General features: G+C 37.2%; 2 protein-coding genes across 2 annotated transcripts; one reads left to right on the forward strand and one right to left on the reverse strand.

The window, feature by feature from the left end:
* The first annotated feature begins 15,248 nt into the window (after window positions 1–15,248).
* Window positions 15,249–16,337, forward strand: LOC128565701 (olfactory receptor 2D2). The gene has a single exon (XM_053562363.1). The coding sequence runs from the start codon at window positions 15,339–15,341 to the stop codon at window positions 16,284–16,286; it is 948 nt and encodes a 315-aa protein (XP_053418338.1). The 5' UTR covers window positions 15,249–15,338; the 3' UTR covers window positions 16,287–16,337.
* Window positions 16,338–20,973: 4,636 nt separating this feature from the next.
* LOC128565388 (olfactory receptor 10A4) lies at window positions 20,974–21,966 on the reverse strand. Its single transcript, XM_053561808.1, has one exon. It carries the CDS (start codon window positions 21,942–21,944, stop codon window positions 20,997–20,999), a length of 948 nt encoding a protein of 315 aa, XP_053417783.1. The 5' UTR covers window positions 21,945–21,966; the 3' UTR covers window positions 20,974–20,996.
* Window positions 21,967–26,107: the final 4,141 nt, after the last annotated feature.

Consider the following 26,107-nt stretch of genomic DNA (forward strand, 5'->3'; position numbering starts at 1 on the left):
ATTGGATATTTCTAGCTGTCTGATACAACTCATCCTAATTGAAAATGGATACTTTTATTCTTTTTAGGTGGCTGTAATATAAATCACCCCCTCCCTCCCCATATGCCCTTTCCCCACTACCACTTTGTTATAGATAGGGTATAATATTGTTAAAGGTTTTTGGCTAATTCTGTTTGTGGGTCCTTGCCTGTTCAGTGGGCCATCCATATAGGTAGAGGATGGAACAAATACAATTGGAAGAAAGCAATGAAGACCTCAAGGCTGACTTAGAAGGCAGGGGAGAATAAGATAGAGCTGCTTTTTAACAGCAAGAGGAAAAGAAATGAACAAGGGTGTAGCCTCTGTGAGCTCTCTGGAAATAGCTTCATCCCTGAAGGAGAAAGTCTGGGGAAGGATTTCCTGGCTGGGATTTTGCAGAAGAATGGGGACTGAACTATTGTCCCTGGGAGGCTAGCAAAGAAAAGAATGATGTGTAGGAGTGCAAATGGCAAAATTCATCTCTCCCAACATTATGCCCATCTCCACCCCCACCACCAGTATTGCAGAATCCTACAGATTGAGCTCATTAGTAGCTTCCCCTCTCTCACCTGAAGGTAGAGGCAAAGCAGAATTGCTCCAATATGGGACCACTGGTAAAAGAGGGAGGAATTCTATAACCTGCAGATCCACACTGGAAGGACAGCACCTGTTTGTAGGTTGGCTCCTGAGCATTTCCTCCCAAGGCCTGTGCTAGAGTCATCCTATGAGTTTGACTTCATCTCAAGGCTTTCTGCCTTACTTAACTCAAGGTACAAACCCCAATTCTCCTAGGTCCCAATTCTGAACAGAGTATTTTCCTTTGAGACAAGATTCAAAGGTGAGGTCCTGAGAGTTACGCAAACAGGGCATTCCTAGGAGCTTTAAGAGCCCTCAACTTTATTACCTTTTCCATCCTCTGAGACACTCTAGGGAAATTTGTATTATATTTGAAACCATAGACTAAAGTTTTGAAATCATTCTCACCCTTCTTTCATACCTTATACCAATGTCATTCAAAATGGAAATTACAATAGGTATATTCTCAGGGGTTCACAAGTTACCAACCTGTGTCTTTGTTTATATGGTTATTAAATAGAAATGAAAATGAGCAGATATTGGTTCTATATTTCTTTTTTTTTCCCTTTTTAAAATTAAATTATAGCTGTATACATTAATACAATTACAAGGTACAATGTGCTGGTTTTATATACAATTTGAAATACGTTCATCGAACTGGTTAACATAGCCTTCACCACATGTTCTTAGTTATTGTGTTGAGACATTTATATTCCACACTTAGTAGATTTAACATGTATCCTTATAAAATGCACCATAGGTGTGGTCCACCAATTACCATACCTCCACCCATCCTCCCCCTCCTGCTCCCCCTCCTCTTTCACCTTCATCTTGGGCTGTAGTTGGGTTATAGCTTTCATATGGAAGTATTGCTTTCACAGTAGGGCTGAGTACATTGCACTCTTTTTCTTCCATTCTTGACATAGTTTGCTAAGAAGAATATGTTCCAGCTCCATCCATGTAAACACAAAAGAGGTAAAGTCACCATCTTTTTTTAAGGCTGCGTAATATTCCATCGTGTACATATACCACAATTTATTAATCTATTCATGGGTTTGGCACTTTGGCTTCTTCCATGACTTAGCAATTATGAATTGGGCTGCAATAAACATTCTGGTGCAAATATCTTTGTTATAAAGTGATTTTTTGTCTTCCGGATATATACATAGTAACCTAGTAGAGGAATTGCAGGATCAAATGGCAGGTCCATTTTTAGATCCCTACGTGATCTCCAAACACCTTTCCAAAAGGAATGAATTAGTTTACATTCCCACCAGCAGTGCAGAAGTGTTCCCTTTTCTCCACATCCATGCCAACATCTATGTTTTTGGGATTTTGTGATGTGGGCTAATCTTACTGGAGTTCGATGATATCTCATAGTGGTTTTGATTTGCATTTCTCTGATGATTAAGGATGATGAGCATTTTTTCATGTGTCTGCAGGCCATGCACTGGTCTTTTTCAGAGAAGTTTCTATTCAAGTCCCTTGCCCACCCTGAGATGGGATCACTTGTTCTTTTCTTGCTAATACGTGTGAGTTCTCTGTGGATTCTGGTTATTAAACCTTTGTTAGAGATATAACCTGCAAATATCTTCTCCCATTCTGAGGGCTGTCTGTTTGCTTTACGTGCTCTGTTCTTGGTTGTGCAGAAGCTTTTTAGTTTGATCAGATCCCAGTAATGTATTTTTGGTGTTGCTTCAATTGCCTAGGGGGTCCTCCTCATAAAATATTCTCCCAGCTAGATTTCAAGACTTGTACTTTCATTTCAGTTTATGATTGTTTAGATTTGGAGTGACCCCCTTCAGTAGGGCATTAAATTTGGTTAGTACTGACCTAACATCAACAAGACAGCAGGGGCTCTGAATGTGTTGTTATGTTAAACTTACATGCTTTTACTCCACATAAAGTCATAGCCTTTCTTTTGAGAGGATAATTCACAATTAAGGGACATTTTTGTAGAATGAGACTTTGGTTATTTAAAACCATTAAATTAAGAATCTGGTTCAGCCTCGTGAAAATAGAACTGTTCCTATAATTTTCTCAAGCTAATAGAAAACTCAAGAAAAGTTTTATGTCTAAATGATACATTCATATCATCTCAAGGCCACAAGATATAAAAGAAAAATGGTCAAAAATTGAGTTAGCTGGTAGTATAGCCATTTAAGATTAAAAAAAATATATGAAGTTGTAAATTCCTCAATCATATTTCAAATGACAGTTTAGTTTCAGCATAACATTAAATGCTATTAATTGAATATTACTGTTTTATTGGTTTTGTGACTTGGCTTATACATTTTTCATAGTTTACTCTTGGTTTCATAGGATGTATTAACCAGGCTCATTAAAATAAATGGATTATGTTCCATGGTATAAGTATGCCATAATTTATTTAACCATATCCTTCTTAGTGGACAACTGGGTCATTCCCAATCTCTAGATATTAAAATGGTGCCATAGTGAATATCCTTGAACATGTATCTTTGTGCCTTTGTCAGATATATTTGAAAGAGAAGTTGCCCTGAGGCTTAATTGCTAGATCTAAAGGGGGAAAGGGAGGGGAGGGAGGGGGTAGGGAGGTGGAGGGAGGGGGATTAATGGGATTACACCTGCCCTGCATCTTGCAAGGGTATGTGTGAATCCTAGTAAATGTGCAATGTAAAGGTCTTAGCAAAATAACTAAGAAAATGCCATGAAAGCTATGTTAACTAGTGTGATGAAAATGTGTCAAACGGTCTATGAACCAAGTGTATGGTGCCCCATGATCATACTAATGTACACAGCTATGATTTAATAAATAAATAAATAAATAAATAAAAATAAAGGTACATTTCCTTTAAATATCTATAGATGTTGAAAATTGTCATATGAACAGTTACATTAATTTACACTCCCATCAAAATTTATTAGTTTCTATTTATTTATACCTTTACTAGAATTTGTTATTTTCAAATGCTTCAGTTTTACTAGTATTTAAGTTAGAAATGATACGCAATAACTGTTACCTTGTACTTGATTTTTTGCATTTATTCACAAATAAAATACTTGAGGATGAATATAATTTTTTGCATGCATTGATCATCTCCACTGTTTTCTATGAAGTAACTGTTTTTCCTTTGCTCATTTTCTTTTTTTGAGCTGTTCAGTTTATTTTTACTGCTTTGTAAAACCCTTGAATATTATAAAACATTGGGTCTTTTATTTTGCCTTGGAAAGAAATCTTTTTCTATTTTGCTAGTTGACTTTCTATTTTGTATTTTTGCACATTAATTTTATAACTTAATCTAAGCGAGCCAGTCTTTCTTCTATGACTATTGCTTTTTGTGTTAATATTTGAAAGGCTTTTATTGTTAAAAGTTATGCTTTTTTTAAAAGCAGCCATTTTTATTCTTATTCTAAGATTTTCATAATTTGCTTACATATATGGCTTCATCTCATCTTTATAAATCTAGAACTTATTTTCAGGTAGGATGTGAGGTAGGGATCCCCAACACTCACTTACCCCAAACACTCACTTACCACCTTTTATGGAAAATTGCCCCCATCAATTAAAAATTTTTTTATATGATATACAAAAATCCTGCTGGATTCAGGCTATTTTTATACTCTATAATGTGTTCCTTATTTTATTTTATTTTTCCAAACAAATACCATGCAATTTCTTGTGTTGTTTTTGCTGTTTTTTTCCCTTTTTATTTTCAGGTGCAAAAAAATTTAGTTAATTATATTCATCAGTATGTGACACATTATTATAATGATTTCAAAGCTCCTTTCTTATTTATTAATGTATCTATTTTATTTATTGTTTGCTTAATTTATACTCATGCCTTATTCCCATTGACTCTCTAACCATGCTACTATCTGCAATGTTTTTGATTTTTGAGAAAGAAGTTTTTGCTTGATGCGCGTATTCTTAATTTATATAAGTGATATCTGATTTTTTATCCATAAGCATAATTTATGAATTTCATTGCAGGGTTTCTGAAATTGAAACATATTGGCATCCCAGAGATGAGCCACATTTCATCATGTTGCATTATTTTTAAATATACTTGTGGGTTTAATTAGCTCTAATTTTTGTTAGGATTTTTGCATTTATTCACAAATAAAATGAATCTATATTTCCTTTTCTTATATACACTATTATGTAGTTTTATACTATTCAAGTTTATACAAATCTTATAAAATAAACCAGGAAGCACTAACTTTTTTGTCCTATTTTTTAATGAAAATGTATAAAGAAAGTAATGAAAGTAATGAACTATTTCATGAAAACCTGGTAGAAAACAATTAGAAGACTACCCAGACCTGGAGTACCGTAGGAGGGGAAGTTTTCAGTGATATTTGTCATTTAAAATTCTCATTCGGTTTTTCCAATAATTTTAACTTTTCCCTTTTTGCTTTCTTCCTCCTTCCCTCTTTTCTTGCTTCCTCCCCTCTTCTCTTTCTTTTCCACTCTACATGTTTTCAGGATTCTTACAAGTTATAGCACGTAAGCACGTCAACTCTTTTTATGGCTGTGTAATATTGCATCATGTGGATATGCCTAAGGTATTGTGACTAGTGCTGCTGTGAATATTCATGCACTAGCACTTTTTGAACACTTATTTTTTTCCTGACTATATACTTAGGAATTGAATTCCTGGGTCATATGGTACAGCTATACTTAACTTATTGAGGAACCACCAAACTGTTTTTCGTCCCCACTATGCCATATTACATTCCTGACAGCAACGCACCAGGTTGCGATTTCTGCGTTCTCTTACCAACGCTTGTCCCCCTCATCCTCCTCCTCTCCCTTCTTCCTTTCTCTCTCTCTCTTTCTCTATTGTAGCCATCCTAGTCCGTGCAAAGTGGTATCTTGTTGTGGTTTTGTTTGTATTTCTCAAATAACCAGTGATGTTGAGCACTTTTCATTTTTAGCCATTCACAATTTTTTTAGAAACCTGCCTTTTTTGAGCCATTTCCCCATTTTTAAATTGGGTTGTTTATTTTTGTACAGTTGAGTTGAGTGAGGTCTGAACACTAGACTCTCATTAAATATATGATGTCGTAATATTGTTCTCTCCTTCTGTGAGTTGCCTTTTTATTGTCTTGGTAAAAGTAGGTTAAAACAACACAACGCTCTCCTCCTAGGTTTCAGTGGTCTCTTTCTTTGTTTAAATACTCAGTTCATCATTATAAACTTTGACTATTTTCCAAAGTTCAGATAAAGTTTATTCTGTTAGTATTTTTCATGTTTTTTAAAAATTTCTTTGGAAGGATGGGCCACTGGAGTCTCTTCAAAATTTTCAATCTACAAAGTACTATTTGACAGAATTTTGACTATTTCAGTAATCTTTGCGAAGAACCAGCTTGAGATTTTGAAAATTTTATATTTTGTTGTCTATTTGGGTGATTTCTGTTATTTTTATTATTTCCCTGTGTGTGCCTTTGGATTTGCTGTTATTCCCACCCTCCCAGCTCGCCAACCCCTAGCAATTTAAATTAAATGCTTAACTCCATTTTCTTCTCTTATGCTTCTCCTCCTCCTCTTTCTTTTCCTCTTCTTCCTCCTCCCTCGTCTTCCTCCTGCTTCCTTTTCCTATCCTCTTCCTTTCTCCTCTTCCTCCTTCTAGGTCTCTCCTTTTTAATGATGTATTCCTTACATTCAGTAACGTGCGCCAACCTTACATATACCTCAATGTATTTTTATATGTGCATACACCTGTGTAGCTATTATTTTGAGCAAAATGTACACTATTTATAGCACATAAAAAGGCTCCCAAAAAACTCAAAGACATCACTCTCCCAAAAGTAACCATTAATTGGAATTCTAAAAATATAAATTAGTTTTACCTGTATTTAAGTTTCACATAAATGGAATTATATCTGGCTTCTTTTTTTTTTTTTTTTGTAGAGACAGAATCTCACTTTACTGCCCTCGGTAGAGTGCCGTGACGTCACACGGCTCACAACAACCTCCAGCTCTTGGGCTTACGCGATTCTCTTGCCTCAGTCTCCCGAGTAGCTGGGACTACAGGTGCCCGCAACAACGCCCGGCTACTTTTTTGTTGCAGTTTGGCCGGGGCCGGGTTTGAACCCGCCACCCTCGGCATATGGGGCCGGCGCCCTACTCACTGAGCCACAGGCGCCTCCCTGGCTTCTTTATTAAACATAATTGTGCTTGTTTTTATAAGTTCATTCTTTTAACATTATTTGACAGTATTCCACTGTATGACTGTACCACAATTTATCCTTTCTATTGTCCATGGAAATTTATATTGTTTCCAGTTTGCTATTATGAATAAAGCTGATATAAATGTCATTTCATATATATCTTTTCATTAATAGAAATATTGATATCTATCGGATATATACCCAGGAGTGAAATTACTGGATCATGGGGAAGGCCTATGATTAACTTAGTAGACTATATTTCCAAATGGACTTTTTGAATTGACTGTACCAATTTGTGCTCCCATGAGCAATCTTTTGATTAGGATTAGTGGTATTTTGCTATGGTTTTAATTTTTGTACTCTGGTGGCTAATTATCTTATGCTCCTTTTCAAGTGCTTATTAGCTATTTGTATTTCCTATATTGAAAGTGCTTGTGCAAATGTTCTACCATTTTTAAAACCTGGAATTATTTTTACTTTTCCTATTACTTTTTGGAAGTTCTTTATATTCTGAGCATCATGCCTATTGCTTACTATCAAGTTATTAAAATAATATGTATGTAATTATAAAAACACATAATAGAGAAAATGTGGTACAGGGTCAATAATTAGAGAACCTGGATAAGTGAGATATGAGAGTTCTTTTTACTATTTTCTTAAAATTTTAAACACCTAAAATTATTTCAAGATTATAAAATATCACATTTATTTAACATAAGATTTACATGTATATTATGATGAATTTCTCTAAGTAACTTTTAAAACAAATTGACAGAAAAAATCAGTAATGATATGAAGATTTTTACTACACAATTAACTAACTTGACCTAATAAAATGTTCTACAAAGACGGGTTTTGTAATAGCTGGTTCATGTTCACTTGGCTCTTTCTCTTTGGGCAGTCATTCAGGCGCTGCAACTGAAAGAGTGGGATTTTTGCCAGAAGCTCTCTTCTTTTCAGACCCTAATCTCCACTCCCCCATCCATGCCCAATTCAGCTACAAGTATTCTTTTTTTATTTTCCTCTTTGAAGCTGATTTGTCCTTGATTTTTTAGCATCTCATCTAGGTAGTTTATGTTTCTGAAAATGTACAATAAATTTCCTAAACAATGTCAAACATGATATTTGCCAAAACTCCGGTACTTGTCCATAATCTCAATCCCCTAGCCTTGATTATAATAATTAGGGTACATTTATTGAGCTCTTACCATGTTCAGACATTATGTTAATTATGTTTGCCCAGTGATTATTACCTGAGACACATGAAATTCACATTCTACAAATGATGAACTTTGTCAAAATCATACGAAGACTATGTGGTAGACATGAACCGCACCTGGTATGTAACCTCAGTGTGACTTCGAGTGCCATTGACTTATGTTTGAAGAAGTTTCTCAGAGTCCATATGAAGGAATGTTCCTCTAAGACCCCAAAGTGATTAGAAAGCTAATCATGCAGGAGTCTGGCTATCTCTGGAATGTCCTGGAAGGAACCTTGGATGTGGAAAACAAGGTAAGTTAATGTACATCTCAGTTACATGTTGCACCTGTTTTCTCAGACAAATGGCTAAGTTTGTGGTTGCTCTGTATAGTTTCTTTGCACTCTTATTGTATAGACCATTTGCTGCCAACTAGCTTTATTATTAGAATGTGTATGTGTGTGTACGTGAAGAACTTAGTGTTGTTAAGAGTGTATAAGCTTGCAAGAAATAAAGTTGAGTGCTGCATGCCTGAGCGAGCTGTAAGCCCTCTGCCTCTCCATAACATTCTGACTGCTGGTCTTATCTCTGCCACTCTGGCCTGGACCGTTTACTGCAACACTGGTATTTTTTCTTACAAAAACCATAGCTTTTTGTTAAAAGCTATGATGGAGGTACATACATGATGCCATAGGTACATTTGTCTCACCATTACATTGCTTCCCAAAGGGAAGACCTGGAAGAAGAGCTAGAGATGGGGCCTCTAAATGGAGACGTGAGTGGTAACCACATGCTTTTTTTTTTTTTTTTTTTCAGACAGTCTCACTTTGTCACCCTTAGTAGAGTACTCTGGCGTCACAGCTCACAGCAACCTCAAACCCTTGGGCTTAAGTGATTCTCTTGCCTCAGACTCCCAAGTAGCTGGGACAACAGGTGCCCACCACAATTTTCAGCTATTTTTAGAGACAGAGTCTCGCTCTTGCTCAGGCTGGTCTCGAACCCATGAGCTCAGGCCTCTCAGAATGCATGCTATTTTTTACTTTTCTCATAAGTGTTTGAGAACCTTCTGAGAGGAAAGGCAGCTCAGGATCCATCCTAATGATCCAGAATTCTCTTGAGCACTTCAGCCTCTCCAGAGAGTGCTCCTAATATCACCCTGTTCACATCATTTAAATGGAACTACTGTTGCACAGTAGACCCTCATGTCAATGATAAGACCTTTGGATGAGGTAGGAAGGTGTGGGAGATGTGGGATTCCTCTTCCTACCTTGTCCTTGGTTCCTATTTGGGAGATTTTACTGAGCTCTTTGTCTTTATGAAAAGATGCTCAGTGTCTCTGTTCTCTGCAGCCAATGCACCTGTTGCACTTTCCCCTGGGACAGGGGAATGTCCTTACTGGCATTGACATGCTAATCTGATATTTTTCTCCAGCTTATGAAAAGATACTGGTAATATTACTGGGCGGGAGGGAAAGAACAGAAATTAAATAAAGAGAGGATAACAGGGGATATATTGAGAGTGAATTGATTTCAAACTCTTCATAGATTTGATATTTAATATTCAGTTAATTTTGTCTAGCTCACCTGATTCTTAGAGCTAAATCTTATGCAATAGATGTAGCCAAGGTATTTTCCTATGGTAGATCTGCCTTGCACAATTGCAATGTGAAATTTTCTATGCAGAAGAATTCTGGTCCTCTCCTTATGAAGACATAAATGGACCTTCCACAGAGTCAATACTGGTCCTTTAGGTGAGAATTCTCATGATTTTTATGGTTTGATTGAAATAAGTTGGCAAATAGTAAGTGGGTATGCAGGATAAGGAATAGGTGATTTTAAGCATGAAGGATCTTGTAATCAGAAGAGAAACTTAGCAACGGTATTTTTCTATTAGTTCCCTGTGTCTTTACTCCAACTTCTCTTCCTAAAATTTATGTTCAGTAAGATAATGCATTTTTTGTGACTCTGTCATTCTGTTCTGTATCTAGTGATATTTTATTTTTAGAGAAATTAGTTCGCAAGTCCACATTACATCTGGAGAAAAGGCAGGAAAAAATAACAGTGAACATGACTGTTCCTTGATCCTCGGGGAAGATTCACAGTCATGTGGGAGAACATTTTATCCTCTCCTTGCATGGGAAAATAATATTTTAATAGACAAATCAGGAAAGGTTAGGAGAGCTACGTTCTAATGCTTTGACCCCAGAGTCGGTGAGAACTCCTAGTATCTGACAAGTCATAAGCCACACTCTTCTCTGACTCCCCTTCTGTTCTCTGTCTTGTGCTACTTTGCCTCAGGTCAAATCAGTTTAAGAGATGTTTGTTGGACACTTACTATGTATCATGATCGATTTTATTTTCTGTGAATAAAGGTGATTCACATGTGGTCCCTGGCTTTAAGACAGAAAATAATTCCCATATAATTTGTTAAAAGCTATGATGGAGGTAAGTACATGATGCCATAGGTACATTTGTATATCTAAGATGAACTGGGTGTTGTGAATGTATGTATTTGTATGTGTCTGTGTCTATGTGTGCTGGGCATGGGGATGGGAAATGGAAAAATGTATGGAAGTATTCCCAGAGAATCTTTTTCCTAAACATAATCTTGAAAAATCTGTGGTTATGAGCCACACCAAGAAGGGATAAAAATCGTATCAATACTCTGTAGCTGCCCTCACATTAAGATAGTCTCTGATTTAGGTTATCACTTTGAACCTTGTGACAAGTGCTTAGTTTTAGGCTCTTTGTCTTCTTTTGTCAAAACTAAGAAAAATTGTTTGCCTTCCAGTTGATTTTGCCTGAGGTCTAGGCACATTAGTGATGCAATTGAATTAAAATGTCTGCTGTAGGGAAGAGTGAAAACTGGCAGAGAGAGTACTGATTCTAAAGACCCTGTGTTGAACCAGAACCTGGAGACTCTAGGAACCAATAAGGTAGAACCAATATTTAAATAGCTTGTCCTCTATACAGTTATACCAGATGTTTTGATAATATGCTATATTTATCTTTACAAGCAATTCTATATTAGTTCATTGTAAGTAGTTATAGATTCATTAAACCAGCATGTTCTGTGAATCTATAATGTTTCAGGGACCATATTAGGCACTGGGGATAAAATGCAATTAAAGTTTGGTCCCTTCCCACTGGGACTGTTTTTTTTTTTTGGGGGGGGGCGCCCAGGAGCTGGGTCTTCAGTCTGTATGCCCAGTACCCAGCAAACGCTTAACAAATGAAGTTGATTGAATATTTCAGTATAATAGCCCAATGAAAATAATGCTACCTCTATGTCTTGGGAATACCTCTGAGTAGCGGGATGCTGCTGGGAAGAAAATAGTGAGGTTTAAGAATGCAGTGTGTCCTGCTTATGTAGTACCAGATAAGGCTCAGAAGGTGGTCTTTGGATGGATAAGGGAGGATGGAATTCATCTATAGTCATAAATAATCATCAAGCAGAGATGTAATTGTTCATAATAATGTTTTATTTATTTGTTTATTAAATGAGTTTAGTTCCTTCTATGTAGAAATAGGCACTTGTATAGGCACTATGTTAGAAATTAGAGGTATTTATAAAAAGCTATGGCTAACCTTATGTCTTCCCTCTAAGATAAAGTTTGTGTCTAGCAATTCAAATGTTTGCAGTTTATCTTACAGATATTGACAGGAGCAAAAGCAATATATATATAGAAATATTCATGAAAGAATTGCTTGTGATGACATAAATTGGACCCAAGTTTAATGTTCATCAATAGGAGGATAGTAAACTAAATTTTGGTTTACCTACAGTGTGGAATATGCTTCAATAAAAAGTAAGACAAAGGTATAGCTATATATACAGGTGTAATGTCTCCTAGGTAGAGTAATTATTTGGAAAATGAAGTCACTGTGTCATTTTAAAGTGTACATACTCACTGATACGCACACAGAAAATTAATACAGACACATCTAAAAAGATGTTCCAATTTGTGATACGTGGTTACCAATGGGAAGAATATTGGGCTTGACGGTGGTTAAAGGGAAACATTTAGTATTTATTACCATACATTTTTATGGTATTTGAATTTTATAAAAATGAATCTAAATCAAAAGTCATTTTTAAAAATACATACGTATTTCCTTTCTAACTACTTTTAATTTCTTTATTTATGTATAATTCATATATGTCCAACCACCCATTTAAAGGGTATTAACTCAGTGGCTTTTTGGTATATACACAGAATTGTGCAACCGTCACCACAATCAATATTAGAACATTTGTATCACTACAAAACCAAATGATGCACTCTTTATCCATCCTCTTCCAGTCCTCCTGTACCCTCTAGCCCTCCGTAGCCACTAATTTACTTTCCTTCTCTATAGATGTGCCTGTTTTGACATTTACTATAAATGGAATCATGTATTTTACATGTGGTCCTTTGTGACTGGCTTTTTCACTTGGAAGCTTGTGGATATATCACCTTTTATTTATGTTGTATGGATATATCACCTTTTATTTATGTTGTATGGATATATCACCTTTTATTTATGTTGTATGGATATATCACCTTTTATTTAAATATACATTGGTTGAAAGACATTTCAGTCATTTTGCTTTTTGGCTATTATGAATACTGTTGCTACAAACATTCGGTTATGAGTTTTCGTGTGGACATGATTTCAGTTCTCTCGGGTATATACCTATGGGTGGGATTGCTGATTTGTATGGCAACCTTCTACCCATCCAAGTATAAAGTCATAAGCCATGGTGATTTGGGTTTGCATTTTTCTTATAGCTAATGACCTCGAGCATCTTTTCATGTGCTTACTGGCCCTTTCTATATCTTATCTGGAAATAATGTTTATTTAGATCCTTCGCACATTTATTAATCAGATTATTTGTCTTTTTATTATCAAATTGTGTTTTTTATACATTCTAGTTACAAGTTCCTTATCAGATACGTAACTGGGAAAAATTTTCTCCCATTCTGTGGGTTATCTTTTCATTTCCTTAATGGTGTCTTTTGAAGCACAAGAGTCTTCAATTTTGATGATGTTGAATTTATTATTTTTTCTTTTGGTCTTGAAAATGTACATTTGATGTATATTTAAAACATGATTAAACAAACACAATTTTAAAATTAAGTTACATATCTTCTTCAAAACTTAGATGACAGGAAAACTAAATTGAAATAAAGAAGATTGAGAAGGAATATAGAATCCTTTTTGGGATTAGGTAAGATAATTTTATCCTTTCAAAGATTTAAAGTCTGGTGGCAAGGGTTTTTATTTTTAGAATTGAGTCAATATCTCTACCTTCATTTACCTGATAATAATGATAATATTGTATACCATTAAGCTTATGTTATTCGAAATGAAAGTGTTTTTGTTTTGATAGATATTTCTGGATTTGTAAAGGAGGGGAATTACATAAAGGATAAAAAGGGTATATTTTGAAAAAATAACCTTTAAAAATTAACTAATCTGTACATTGTTATGGTAGAACAGTAAGGTGAAATTGTTTTCAAGATTCTTCATTTGGTGGTAAAGGTAGGTAGAAGAGAGGAAACATTAGTTCAAATTTCTTCCGGACTGGTCATGATTGGTAACATTGGCTCAGGACAACAGAATTCCTGTCTGGAGGTGAAATGTGGTAGGAGAAATCCAAGGAAGTGATAAAAGCTGTAGGAAGTCCATGGCTAGCAGGCCATGGGTAAAAGTAGAAGTGTTCTAAATTAAGTTTTGTCATATAGGTGATGCACAAGTTGGACAAGGCTATTTGCTTAAGACCTTCTACCTACACAGTGGACAAGTAGCAATCCTAAAAAGCCAAAGCATCAAACAGTTAAATCATGGGACCTTCCTTCCAATGCCAAATCCCAACTTTTGTCTTAAAACCAATAATGAGTAGATCTTTCATCACTTTGACTCACAGACCAAAGTAATCCAGATTCTGAGACTTAGTTGCTAAATTATGTAGCATATAATCATGTTTTTTTTAAAGAAAATATTTCATCACCCCAAGACAAAACCATGCACTCCTTAGCTATCCTCTTCTAGTCCTCCTAAACTCGCTAGCTCTATTTAGCATATAATACTTACTAAAAAGGGAGAAAAACTGATACAGACTACTGACACAGGTAGCAAACATCCCCTTCTGGGATGATAGAGAATTTCGGTAGCTCAGCAGTTGTTGACCTGGAATTCAAGAGGTTGTACAATTTGGAATGAAATGCTACTTTATTTTCATTTTCCTCTAATTGAAAGTTGGCATTTCCTTAAAGTTTGAATAGAGGTCACTAACACACACCAATATTAAAAGTATCTATGACTTTGTCTACAGTGGAAATTAGAAGTATTCTTATGTCACATTGCAGTTGTTAAAAAAATTTCCAAATATTTAAGCTCATTATTTTGAAATGAAGGTGAATATTAAAACCACCACTGCATATCAAAAATTTAATATATTAATGAGGAAGCTTATGTATTGCTAGTTGCATATTAATTTTCTAAAACTATTTTGATATAATTGGTAATACTACATATTTTATTTGATGTATTAAGAATGTTATTTTGAAACCTTTACCAGACCTTTACCAAATTAATAATCATTTATGAAATGATGCTCTATGACATGTATTATAAAGGCCCCAGAGATGAAAAAGACACAGGCACACAGGTTTTCAAAGAGGTAGATTATACAGATAATGTTTAGCAGAGAGATGAGCCAGAGGCGGGCTGAGTAGGAAAGTAGCTGAACAGGTGGCTTAAATTGAAAATTCTATTATGATGGTGCGTTCTGCTGGTTTGGAAGTTCATTCATAGCTGAAGCTATAGATAGGAATGCCAAGGGGTACCCTGAGTTACCCCTGGTCTCCCCAGCTTTCTCAGGATAAGTTATGTTCTTGAAGAAATATACTATTTCTACAAGGTATGTTATCTGCTACTGATTTCTTATATCTTTGTGACTTCCCTTCAGAAAACAAGAACATTTTTAAAAATTGTACATAATCGTATGGGGGGAGATATGACAAGGACACATAAGACTTAGGGCTTTTGGTTGATAATAAACTGAAATTAAATGTCATGACATTACAGATTCATTCAGTATGTATTTATTATTATATTATTGTTACAAGTATGACATTTGGAATAAGAAAGATGATTTTTTCATTCTACTCACCAGATGATACCATTAAGAAACACACCACCTTTTAAAGTATTTTTTTGCAATTCTGAAAAAGTTCCAATGAAAGCACCATGATCATTTTCTAAAGACCTTATGTAGGGGCTTCTTCTAGCTTTGGTGGTCATTTGGTGCAATTCCTAAGCCCTGCAACTCTGAATTATATAATTTTATAGGTTATGCCTATATTTAGCATATGGCAACTTCTTACTAAAAAGGGAGACAAACTATGAGACAGACAAATCAGACACAGGTGACAGAATTCCTCCTTCTGGGACTCTCTGATGACCTGCTCACCCAGCACCTGCTATTCTTCCTATTCCTGGGTGTCTACCTGACCACTGTGCTTGGAAACCTGCTTCTCATGTCCCTTGTACACATTGCCTCCCAGCTTCACACACCCATGTATTTTTTTCTCTGCAACTTGTCCCTGGCTGACCTCTGTTTCTCTACCAACATAGTTCCTCAGGCCCTAGTCCACCTGCTTTCCCAGAAGAAGGTCATTTCATTCATACGTTGTGCAGCTCAACTTCTACTTTTCCTCATTTTTGGGTGCACACAGTGTGCCCTTCTGGCAGTGATGTCCTATGATCGGTATGTGGCAATCTGTCGTCCTTTGCATTACTCTAGCATTATGACTCGGAAAGTGTGCATCCGACTGGCTGCAGGCTCATGGACCAGCGGCATTCTGGTATCCATGGTGGACACCACCTTCACACTAAGGCTACCCTACCGAGGCAGTAACAGTATTGCTCATTTTTTTTGTGAGGCTCCTGCATTATTGATCTTGGCGTCCACAGACACCCACACATCAGAGATGGCAATTTTCCTTATGGGAGTGGTGATTCTCCTCATACCTGTTTCCCTAATTCTGGTATCCTATGGCCACATCCTAGTGACCGTGGTCAAGATGAAGTCAGCTGTTGGGAAGCTCAAGGCATTTTCTACCTGTGGCTCCCACTTCATGGTGGTCATCCTCTTTTATGGATCAGCAATTATCACTTACATGACACCCAAGTCTTCCAAAGAGCAGGAAAAGCTGGTGTCTGTTTTCTATGCCGTGGTGACCCCTATGCTTAATCCCCTCATCTACAGCCTGAGGAACAAAGATGTGAAGGGAGCTCTAAGAAAGCTAGCTACAAGGAATTTCCCATGCAGGCTTGGAACTTCACTCTAACAATGAAGTCAGAGACCCTGTTGGGTTTCTATTTGTAAGACTCGTTGGGTAGTCTTGTTTGTGAAACTAAAATATGGTAAGATTTAAAGTAATGGATGTGTGGTAATTATTGGATTTGATAAGCATATAATGCAAACATATGTTAGAACATCACACTGTACCCCATAAATATGTACAATTATTATACATCAATTATACATAAAAATTATTTAATAAAAAATGGTAAGATTCTCAACTTTGGGCCTTGGGCATAGGTACACGCTCTACCTTTCATCTAGTATTTCCTTTGTAGGAGAAGGACAATAATTCATGGATCAATAGGAAGGAGGATCTGCTTCCTTCTGGTTGGCCCTTTGACACATAAGGGTTAGGAGGTCACTGGAGAAACATTCACATTTTATAAACCTTGTAAAATCTATTGTTTTAATCATACTGGACTGTATCATCTATCTATCCCAGATCCTGCTCCAAGTTATTTATTTTTTGGTATTTTTGAGTCTCTCTGCATGATCAAATACTCAATAAATGAGTGAACATTATTTATTCACTCACTATGAGGTAGGTGCTACGTGTGTGCATGTGTGTGCACATCTCTGTGCGTGTTTGAGGTGGGTAATGAGGAGCGTGGGTACAATGAGGCAGAACAGATGAACTGTGCTGTCCTGCTCACACTCTTTTTAGATACATAGGATCATATTTACTAGGATCTGCCTTCATAAACATGAATATAGAGTTTTGGAAAATAGGAAGAAATAGTGACATATCCCAGGGTTAGCAAGAGTGAGAATCTGTAATCATTCATAGGTCTGAAGGACCAAGTTAAGGGAGCTAGAACCTGGAGATGGCAGCGGTATGCAAAAGGCTCCATACAGGATTTTTGGACCTACATTCAACAGAGGCAAGGAAGCCATGGGAAGAAATATTTTAAGTTCTTCATCTATTTTCTGATCGCCTGTTATTGTATTACAATTAGAAGGCGGAGAACAAAGGAGCTTTTTAGTAAAATCCATAAAAGAGAGTAAATATTCCAAAGCACAGAGCAGGTGACAAAGGACACAGATGGATCTTACATGGTCAACAGAAGGTGAAGTACACTTTATTTGCCCTTGGCATCCACTTGTTCTTCCTTGAGTGATTAATTCATGTTTCTAATACAAAGAATACCTAAAGTTCCATTAACAGCACTATTATAGCAGTGTGATACCAAGTAGGCACACTTCTACTTGGTATCTGAAAGAATAGCTTCCACCAGGATTATTTATATAAGGAAGTCTGGAGGAGAAATGGTGACAAAAGCAAACAATTAGCAGGAAACAGCTACTATAGTTCCTGATTCTGTCCCAGACCTAAATTTATAATTATAGCTTCTTTTATTACCTGTTCCTGTATTTTTAATTTTCTGCCTTACCTGGTGTGGTGACCTAAAATTTCTTACCTATAGTATTTGAGTCTTCAGTGATCCCCTTTTTAGTGGATTTCTGAAGTTTCTCTTCGGCTGGAGCCATTGTTCAAAGACTGCAAGAGGGATGGAGGGAGGTGGGTGGGGCCTTGGTGTGTGTCACACTTTATGGGGGCAAGACATGATTGCAAGAGGGACTTTACCTAACAATTGCAATCAGTGTAACTTGGCTTATTGTACCCTCAATGAATCCCCAACAATAAAAAAAAAAAGAAGAAAGAAATGAATAAACAGAATATGGCCTATAAAAAAAAAAAAAAAGATATCTCAGTGAATTCTTCTTTTCCCCAGTGCATATCAGAAACCTAACTTTTGCTTAGAAGTAGATAGGATCACTTATGCCAGGAAATACAGAGACTTCCTTTGCCTGCCTGCTGCTCACCCTGCTACAGGTGAGCAGGTTCAACTTTCAATTCATTAGGACTCTGAGTAATAGTAGGCCAGGATGATGATAATGAAGGGCTTTCTTCTTCTAACTCTAGAAACTCTAAATCAGCCAAGGCCAAGATTGCAGAGATGGGTAGCAAAAACTCCTCAATGGGTTACTTTGTAGAGACATGCCACCTGTATCCTTTGTTTTGGCAACCTTTGCATTCTGGCAGTTTGAGAGAGTATTTCAACATCTCTGAGGTTGTTCCCTAGCTGCCATTGTAATGGAGATGTCTTAGGCTATTCTACAATTCTATTATGTCAACTGCTTCTGGATACTGGTGAGATAAATATACTCAGTGGGCTTGAGACCACTACATTTTTTTCACTATCAAGAAAGTAGAAACACTGTAAGTATTCCTGTGAGGAAAAAACACTAACTCTTCAATAATAAAAGAATTCATGGCTTGGTGCCCGTAGCACAGTGGTTATGGCGCCAGCCATATACATTGAGGCTGGTAGGTTAGAACCTGGTCTGGGCCAGCTAAACAACAATGACAACTGCAACAAAAAATAGCTGGGCGTTGTGGTGGGTGTCTGCAGTCCCAGCTACTTGGAAGGCTGAGGCAGGAGAATAGCTTGGGTCCAGGATTGGAGGTTGATGTGAGCTGTGACGCCATGGCACTCTACCAAGGGCAACATAGTGAGACTGTCTCAAAAACAAACAAACAAAGAACAATAAGGATTCAGTGTAATCAAAATACCACCTGGAGTCAGCTCTTTATTTTGGTGAATTGTGTTGTACTGTGACTCAGTTTTCACAAAAGTAAACAATAGTGTAACCACTACTATACATGATAAGGTCTCTGGCACCCACTTTCAGTTCATGTCCTCCTTTTCCCCAGTCCCTTGCAACCATTGATCTGTTTTCCGTAAATGTATTTCTGTATTAATATTCAAGTCACATTTGACTTCAGCAATTACAAGAGACTAGCACTGTGACTTGTATTCATCTTTTGTTATTGGTATATATTGAGTATTACAATTTCAATACAGTATTTTTTCCTTCTTAAAATGTATATACATTTTTTGGCACCTTCTGTGTATAATTTGCCTTTTAAAAAAATGCCACATAGGCTTGGCGCCTGTGGCTCAGGCGGCTAAGGCACCAGCCACATACACCCGAGCTGGTGGGTTCGAATCCAGCCCGGGCCTGCCAAACAACAATGATGGCTGCAACCAAAAAATAAACAAAAAACAAAAAACAATAGCTGGGCATTGTGGCGGGCACCTGTAGTCCCAGCTACTTGGGAGGCGGAGGCAGGAGAATCGCTTGAGCCCTGGAGTTGGAGGTTGCTGTGAGCTGTGATGCCATAGCACTCTACCCAGGGTGACAGTACTCTGTCTCAAAAAAAAAAAAAAATGCCACATAAACATAGCCAAATAGTATGGAATATTTTTGGTCTGGCTTCTTCTACATAGAATAATGATTTAGAGATACATCCATGTTGTTATGTATCCATAGTCCCTTCCTTTTGATTGCTGAGTAGTATCTCACTGTGTGTGTATATCTCAATCTGTTTATCCATTCACTAGTTAGTGGGCATGTAAGTTATTTCTTCTTTTGGCTATTATGAATAATTCAATAGATTTTCATTCATTGCCATGTATCCTACAACTTGCTAAACTCATTTGCTAGTTATAGTAGCTTTTACAGTCAATTCTATTTGATTTTCTAAATGAATGCTCAGGGAAAAAAATCTCATAAATTATACTTCAATAAGGCTGTGCAGTAAATGCTATTTGACCCTGGATTTATCAGTGGATCGTTAGAAATATGTTTGCCTGAATGCCCCTATCCAAGGCTGCTATTTGCTGAGAGTCCAGAGTTAGACTATGTTCCCTGGACAAAAATCATAAAGAGAGAAGGCTGTGTTGGTTGAATTATACGCAGGCTTGAAAAGGACAATTGATCCTATCTAATTTCTATAAGATTACAGGAAAAAATCTAGTAAACAAAGAATCTTCGGGTTACGTACAGCAGTTTGCTATAATTTCTCCACTCCTACTGGAAATGAGGAGTTTTGCACCTTTCTGTCGAGTAGCTCTCCTACCCCAGGTGGACCATTCGAGATTTAGGCAGTTGTTAGTGTGAGGTCTTCGTTTAGACTGCTGCAGGGGAGAAAAACTCTTCAATTACTAGTTCTTTAAACATGTTTACTTTATATACCACTGGAAGTTTTCAGTTTCTTTTTATTATCTCTCTTTCTCACTGGAATGTATATTCTACGAAGCAAGAAATTTATGTTTTCTTCACTAATATGTCTTCGAGGCCTGGCACATGCTGAGTGCTGAATAAAAATTTGTTGAAATTTTGAATTTAAACTCAAAAAATTTGTTGAAAAACAAAAGTGAAAGATTAAACAACTCTATTATTTATTAGCATTATTACTTTTTAAAAATGACTTTGAAGAAGAAACCTTATAAATATGCAGATGAGGTTTCAGACAAATAGAAGAACACAAAGCAGAGAATTATGAAATGTAATGAATGAAGAGGTTCAAGAAAGGTTAAAACAAACAAAAAGTGTAGTGGAATTAGCAACCTTCAGAAGATCCTAATTTATGTAAGCCAGCAGCATCCCCAGAGACATTGGTGCCATGGTCTCATTGAGTACTGAACCTGCTGCATTGCTTTTTTTCATGACTCATATTCTTTCTTTCAGAAATGGATACTAGTGAAAAGTTCAAAATCCAGGCAAGCACAGTATGTCACCTGGAAAGTGTACAGACTCAAAACTCATTGGAGAAATTAATTCTTCTTCTTCTTCTTCTTTTTTTTTTGCTCTTACATTCCACACCTTCAGGTTCCATCTAAATCAGTCATAGTTTCTGAGGGCCCAGGGTCCTGTGGACCACCCGCTTCAGTGCAGCCTTCACTTCACTATTCCTTAAGCTGTAGATGATGGGGTTCAACATGGGAGTCACCACCGTGTAGGACAGCGACAGCAGCTTCTTGCTCTCAGGAGAGTTGCTAGATCGAGGTCGGAAGTATGTGAGGATGGCAGTGCTGTAGAAGAGAGAGACAACCAGGAGGTGGGAGGAGCAGGTGGAGAAGGCCTTGCGTTTTCCCTCAGCTGAAGGCATCCTGAAGATGGTGGAGAGGATGCGGACATAGGACCCCAGGATCAGCAAGAAAGGGAAGAGGATGAATAGGACAGTGGCTGTCAGGGCCTCTAGTTCAAACAGAGAGGTATCAGCACAAACCAGTGCAATGACAGGAGGACTGTCACAGAAGAAGTGGTTCACTCTGTTGGGGCCACAAAAAGGGAAACTGAAAATCCATGTGGTTTGAACAGTGGCCACTGGAATCCCTGAGAACCACGAGGCGGCTGCCAGCTGGGCACAGGACCTGCGGCCCATGATGACTGGGTAGTGCAAGGGGTCACAGATGGCCACGTAGCGGTCATAAGCCATGGTGGCCAGGAGGCAGCACTCAGCAGCCCCAAAGAAGAAGAAGAAATACATCTGAGTGGCACAGCCAAAGAAGGAGATGGTTGTGTCTTGAATGATCAGGGTTCCCAGCATCTTGGGTACAATCACCAAGTTGAAACCTATCTCTAGGAAGGACAAGTTTCTGAGGAAGAAGTACATAGGACTCTGTAGTGCAGAGTCAGCTGTAGTGACCAAGATGATGAGGACATTGCCCATTAAAGTAACCAGGTAAATTGTCAAAAAAAGGAGAAACAGTAAAGCCTGCAGCTCAGTGGACAGGGCAGAGAAGCTTACGAGAACAAATTCACTGACAATTGTCCAGTTTTTCCACATCATTTTTCTTCCCAGAATTTTACTGCATATTTAAACTCTAGAAAGGTAAGAAAAGCTCCACACATTATTTATACTTCTATCAAACTGCTCCAAAAGAAATCGACCACCTGTAGACTCATTCCCCTCCTTTCTCATTGTAGTTGTTGAGGATCAAACATCTGTACTCTCCGAAATATAGTAAAACAAATTTAACCATTGGGTTCACAATTCTTTTGGAAGAATTCTATTCTTTTTCCCGAATTGAAACATGCCATATGTTTCTATACATGTCCTCATTTTTCTCTTCTCTATAGAGGATGGTCATAGTCACAACTTCACTTTCATGACCCTCCCTTCTCTCTCTTCAATGGTCAGTAGTGCTAAAACAGCCAGGCCAAGCATTTATGAGGAGAGGTGTCTTGACTCAATATGAAAGGTAGTGAGGTCAGGAAGTGTGTGTTTCTGCAAAACAAAAGTGTAGGAAGAAGAAAATGTAGAAATGTTCACCAATTACCAAAGGAGTCCTGAGGAGAAGACATGAATGTGTCCCAATCTCAGAAGGCTATACTCAGCAAGATTTCACTGTATTATAGCAATCTCCATTTCTACACCCAGAAAATTGCAGTCTAAACAAGAAGATGCACAACGTGGGAAGTGTGGCTTATGTTGATCGCAGGGCTAAATATTCTCTCTGTAGCTGTATGTGTCAGGATAGCATCAAAACTATGGATAGACTCCAGCTGTAGTAAGCATAAACTTTTCATCAGTTCTTGGTTGACTTGTGTTTTGACTCTTAAGAAATTTGAAGCACACATCTTACATGTAAATAAATTTCAACTAAAATATGCAAGTGTGACTAACAGGAAGAAATCCTATGAAAAAGACACAAGATTTCATCATTGCATCAGGAACTAAGCTTTAAAATTGAAATTCTTTCTGATACCTATAAACTTACATTAAGGTATAAATCTAAAACAATTAGCATGTTTTCTTGTATGTTATAAATACCCAGTAAATGCTAAACATTAATTATTGTAACATAATGCTAGATCTATTTTCTAAAATCTTCTTATTCAATTTATTTCCCAAACTCACTGTGGCCCCTACTATTCAATCCCTAGGACAAAATAATTTATTCAATAAATGTTGATTATCATAAGGTAATTCTGTGTGCCAGGCATTGTTCTAGTTACCAAAGATAAAATATTAGTAAAAAAACAAGCAAAGATCTCCATCTTCATATAACTCACCTTGTCATAGGAAAGACACATGATAAACAAATTATGTTATTATAATAGAATGATATAGTATGTTAGATGGTGATTAGCATAATGGAGAAGAATAAAGTAGTGGAGAAGGAGATAAACATTTGGGTGTGCAGAGTATCAGGGAAATCTTTACTAAGAAGATGGTATCTGAGTAAAAAGTCTTGAGCAGGTATAAGAGGTGAAGTTGGGGTGGTGAGGGAAGGAGGCAGATAAAGATGAAAAAAGGGAGAAAATGCTATTTTAATTTTTTTGCTGAGTTTTATTCATTTTTTAAAAAAAGTAAGTGGCATACACTATTCTAAGTGTTGTGAATGTAATTGTCACAACAATCTAAAGCTACAGATACTATTTTATAGTCAATGAATCTGAGACAGAGAGCCTACAAGCATTGACATATCCTGATGCCAATGCTTGCTGGCTACTTACCCTTGGACAAAGACTCAACCTCCCTGTATTTCTCCAAGGGTAGGTAGCCAGCAAGCATTGGCATCAGGATATGTATCCTGGGTGGTCTGACTCCAAGTAATGGATTTAATCATTAAGTGACATTTTCACCTACTTTTCGAATGGGATAATCTGAGCCCACAGGTGAGGACAAGCCACAGGGTCTGGTATAGGATGGTAAGAACAAAACAAAAAAAGTTCTAAAGATGAGCAACAGGTATCAATAGTATTAGCAGCATTGAAGAACTGGAATACCACTTTCATAGTCCTTGTTTTAGAATAATTGTTAGTTTATGTCTCTGCCTTGTACTTTAGATGATATGCTTGTTTAAAATAGAAATTGTGTTATTCAAATTTTTATCACGATGCCCAAGAAAATAGATGCCCAATAAAGTGTTACTGAATGAATTAATAGATGATGGAGAAAATCTGAGAAATAATCAGGGAAAAAATCTATAAAGACATGATGTAGGTATAGTGAATCACATTCGTAAGGAATATAGCCACATACAACTACAATTAACACGAGTTTAAAGGGTAATAAGAGATAGAAATTGTACTCATCATCTTCCTGTATCTCAAACCTCCTCATTGTTTTTCATTTTAGCAAATGACACTATCCAAAAGTACAAACCAGGAACTGAAATATAATTCTTTAATACATCCCACAGGCTTGGTTATTTTTCCTCCTAAACACTGATTGACTGTTACTGCCTTTAGGTTCTGGCTTTCATTTCATTTGACCTGGAGTATTGTAGGAACTTGCTTTCAGATCATTCTCTTTTCACCATCCTCATCTTGTACGTGATCTGATAGCAACACTGATTAAGGCAGTTACTGTCTTGCAATCACTCCCTACTACCTTTGGAATAAAGTACAAACTCTTTAACTAAATATTTTTTCTCTTATCTATGCTTATTTTTGCCCCTTTAAATTCCCCACACAGCTGATGTGCTAGTCACAACAAAATATTTTCTATTCCTTGTACACATCATGTCCTCCTGTCACCCCACCCTCCTTGCATTTGTGCATTCAGCTCTCTTCTCTTGGAAAACTCTCCCAATGACTAGTGCAACTTTCTGCTCATCTTGCAAGTCTCAGCGGAAACTTTCTTTGTGAAGTTTTCTCTGCCCCTGATCGGCAGAATCAAGGAATTACTTACTCTCATCACAACTTGAGCAAACCTCCATTAGAGCGCTTTTACAATTGTGTACCTGTACATCCTTTTATGTTATTGTAATTCCTGTATTTTCAAAAAGACTATAAATCTAACTTTTTGGTAAAGCATGGCTGGATAGATAGAAAATAATCCAATGAGATGTAGCCAAGACCGATGACAGTTAAAACCAAAGGAAAAGTGCCGCACAGCAGAGTTTGAGAATTTCCTAAGAACACACAACCAGATGATCTGTTTGGACACTGGCCAATCTGTGACAAAGGGCTAGGGAGGAAAAGGTCCTCAGGTCAAGAAATCAGAAGTTACCAGAGTATTGCTGCATGTTCGGTTAGTGAAGCCGAGGAAAATTTCAGATGCCTAATAGTAGTTTCCTTAACATTTAAGGCAGGACGCCTCCCCCTTTTGTTTCAGACCAAATTTTGCAAGGAGTTGCAATACTTAAATCCACAATGTTGAACAAGGGCAGGTCTTGGAGCTCCACCTGTTTGGCTTTCACTTTTCTCCTGTCTCCTGGAATGGCCCCTCTTGCATCTCCAGGCCCTCAGGCTGAGAGAAACACAATATGAAAACCTGACTTAGGGCAGCGCCTGTAGCTCCACTGGGGGGGTGCTGGCCATATACACCGAGGCTGGTGGGTTAGAACCTGGCCCGGGCCTGCTAAACAACAATGACAACTGCAACAAAAAATAGTCGGGTGTTATAGTGGGCGCCTGTAGTCCCAGTTACTTGGGAGGCTGAGACAAGAGAATTGCTTAAGCCCAAGAGTTGGAGGTTGCTATGAGCTGTGACGCCATGGCACTCTACCCAGGGCCACAGCTTGAGACTCTGTCTCTTAAAATAAAAAAAAAAAAAGAAAGAAAAAAATAAAAGAAAACCTGACTTAGGACTTTGCATCTACCTCCATCTCATACCATGTAATCCTGTATTTTCCTTCATTCCTCTTGATCCCTTTCTAACCTTCTCCTTTATATATCCTTCTTTTGGTCTATCCTTTCTTCTCTTTCTCTTTTATGCCTTTCATCTTTCTCTTCTGCTTTTAATTTTTATGTTTTCCTCCAACTAAGTAGGGAAGAAAGGGTAGAGGCAAAGTTGCTGGGAAGATTTTGAAGAACTGACCTTCCTATAACCACATGTGCATAGTTATGGCTGTAAAGTTGTTATCAGTACAGTATAATTCAAGTACTACTTTAATATTGGTTTTGCAGAGCACACAACATTTGATAAGTGAAGATATAACTGCAGCCTTCAGAGACAGGAAGAGAGAGAGAAGGAAGAAAAGTTACCAGGAAACTTAGAGA

The sequence above is a fragment of the Nycticebus coucang genome, chromosome 14, assembly GCF_027406575.1.
Source record: "Nycticebus coucang isolate mNycCou1 chromosome 14, mNycCou1.pri, whole genome shotgun sequence".
Classification (NCBI taxonomy): Eukaryota; Metazoa; Chordata; class Mammalia; order Primates; family Lorisidae; genus Nycticebus; species Nycticebus coucang.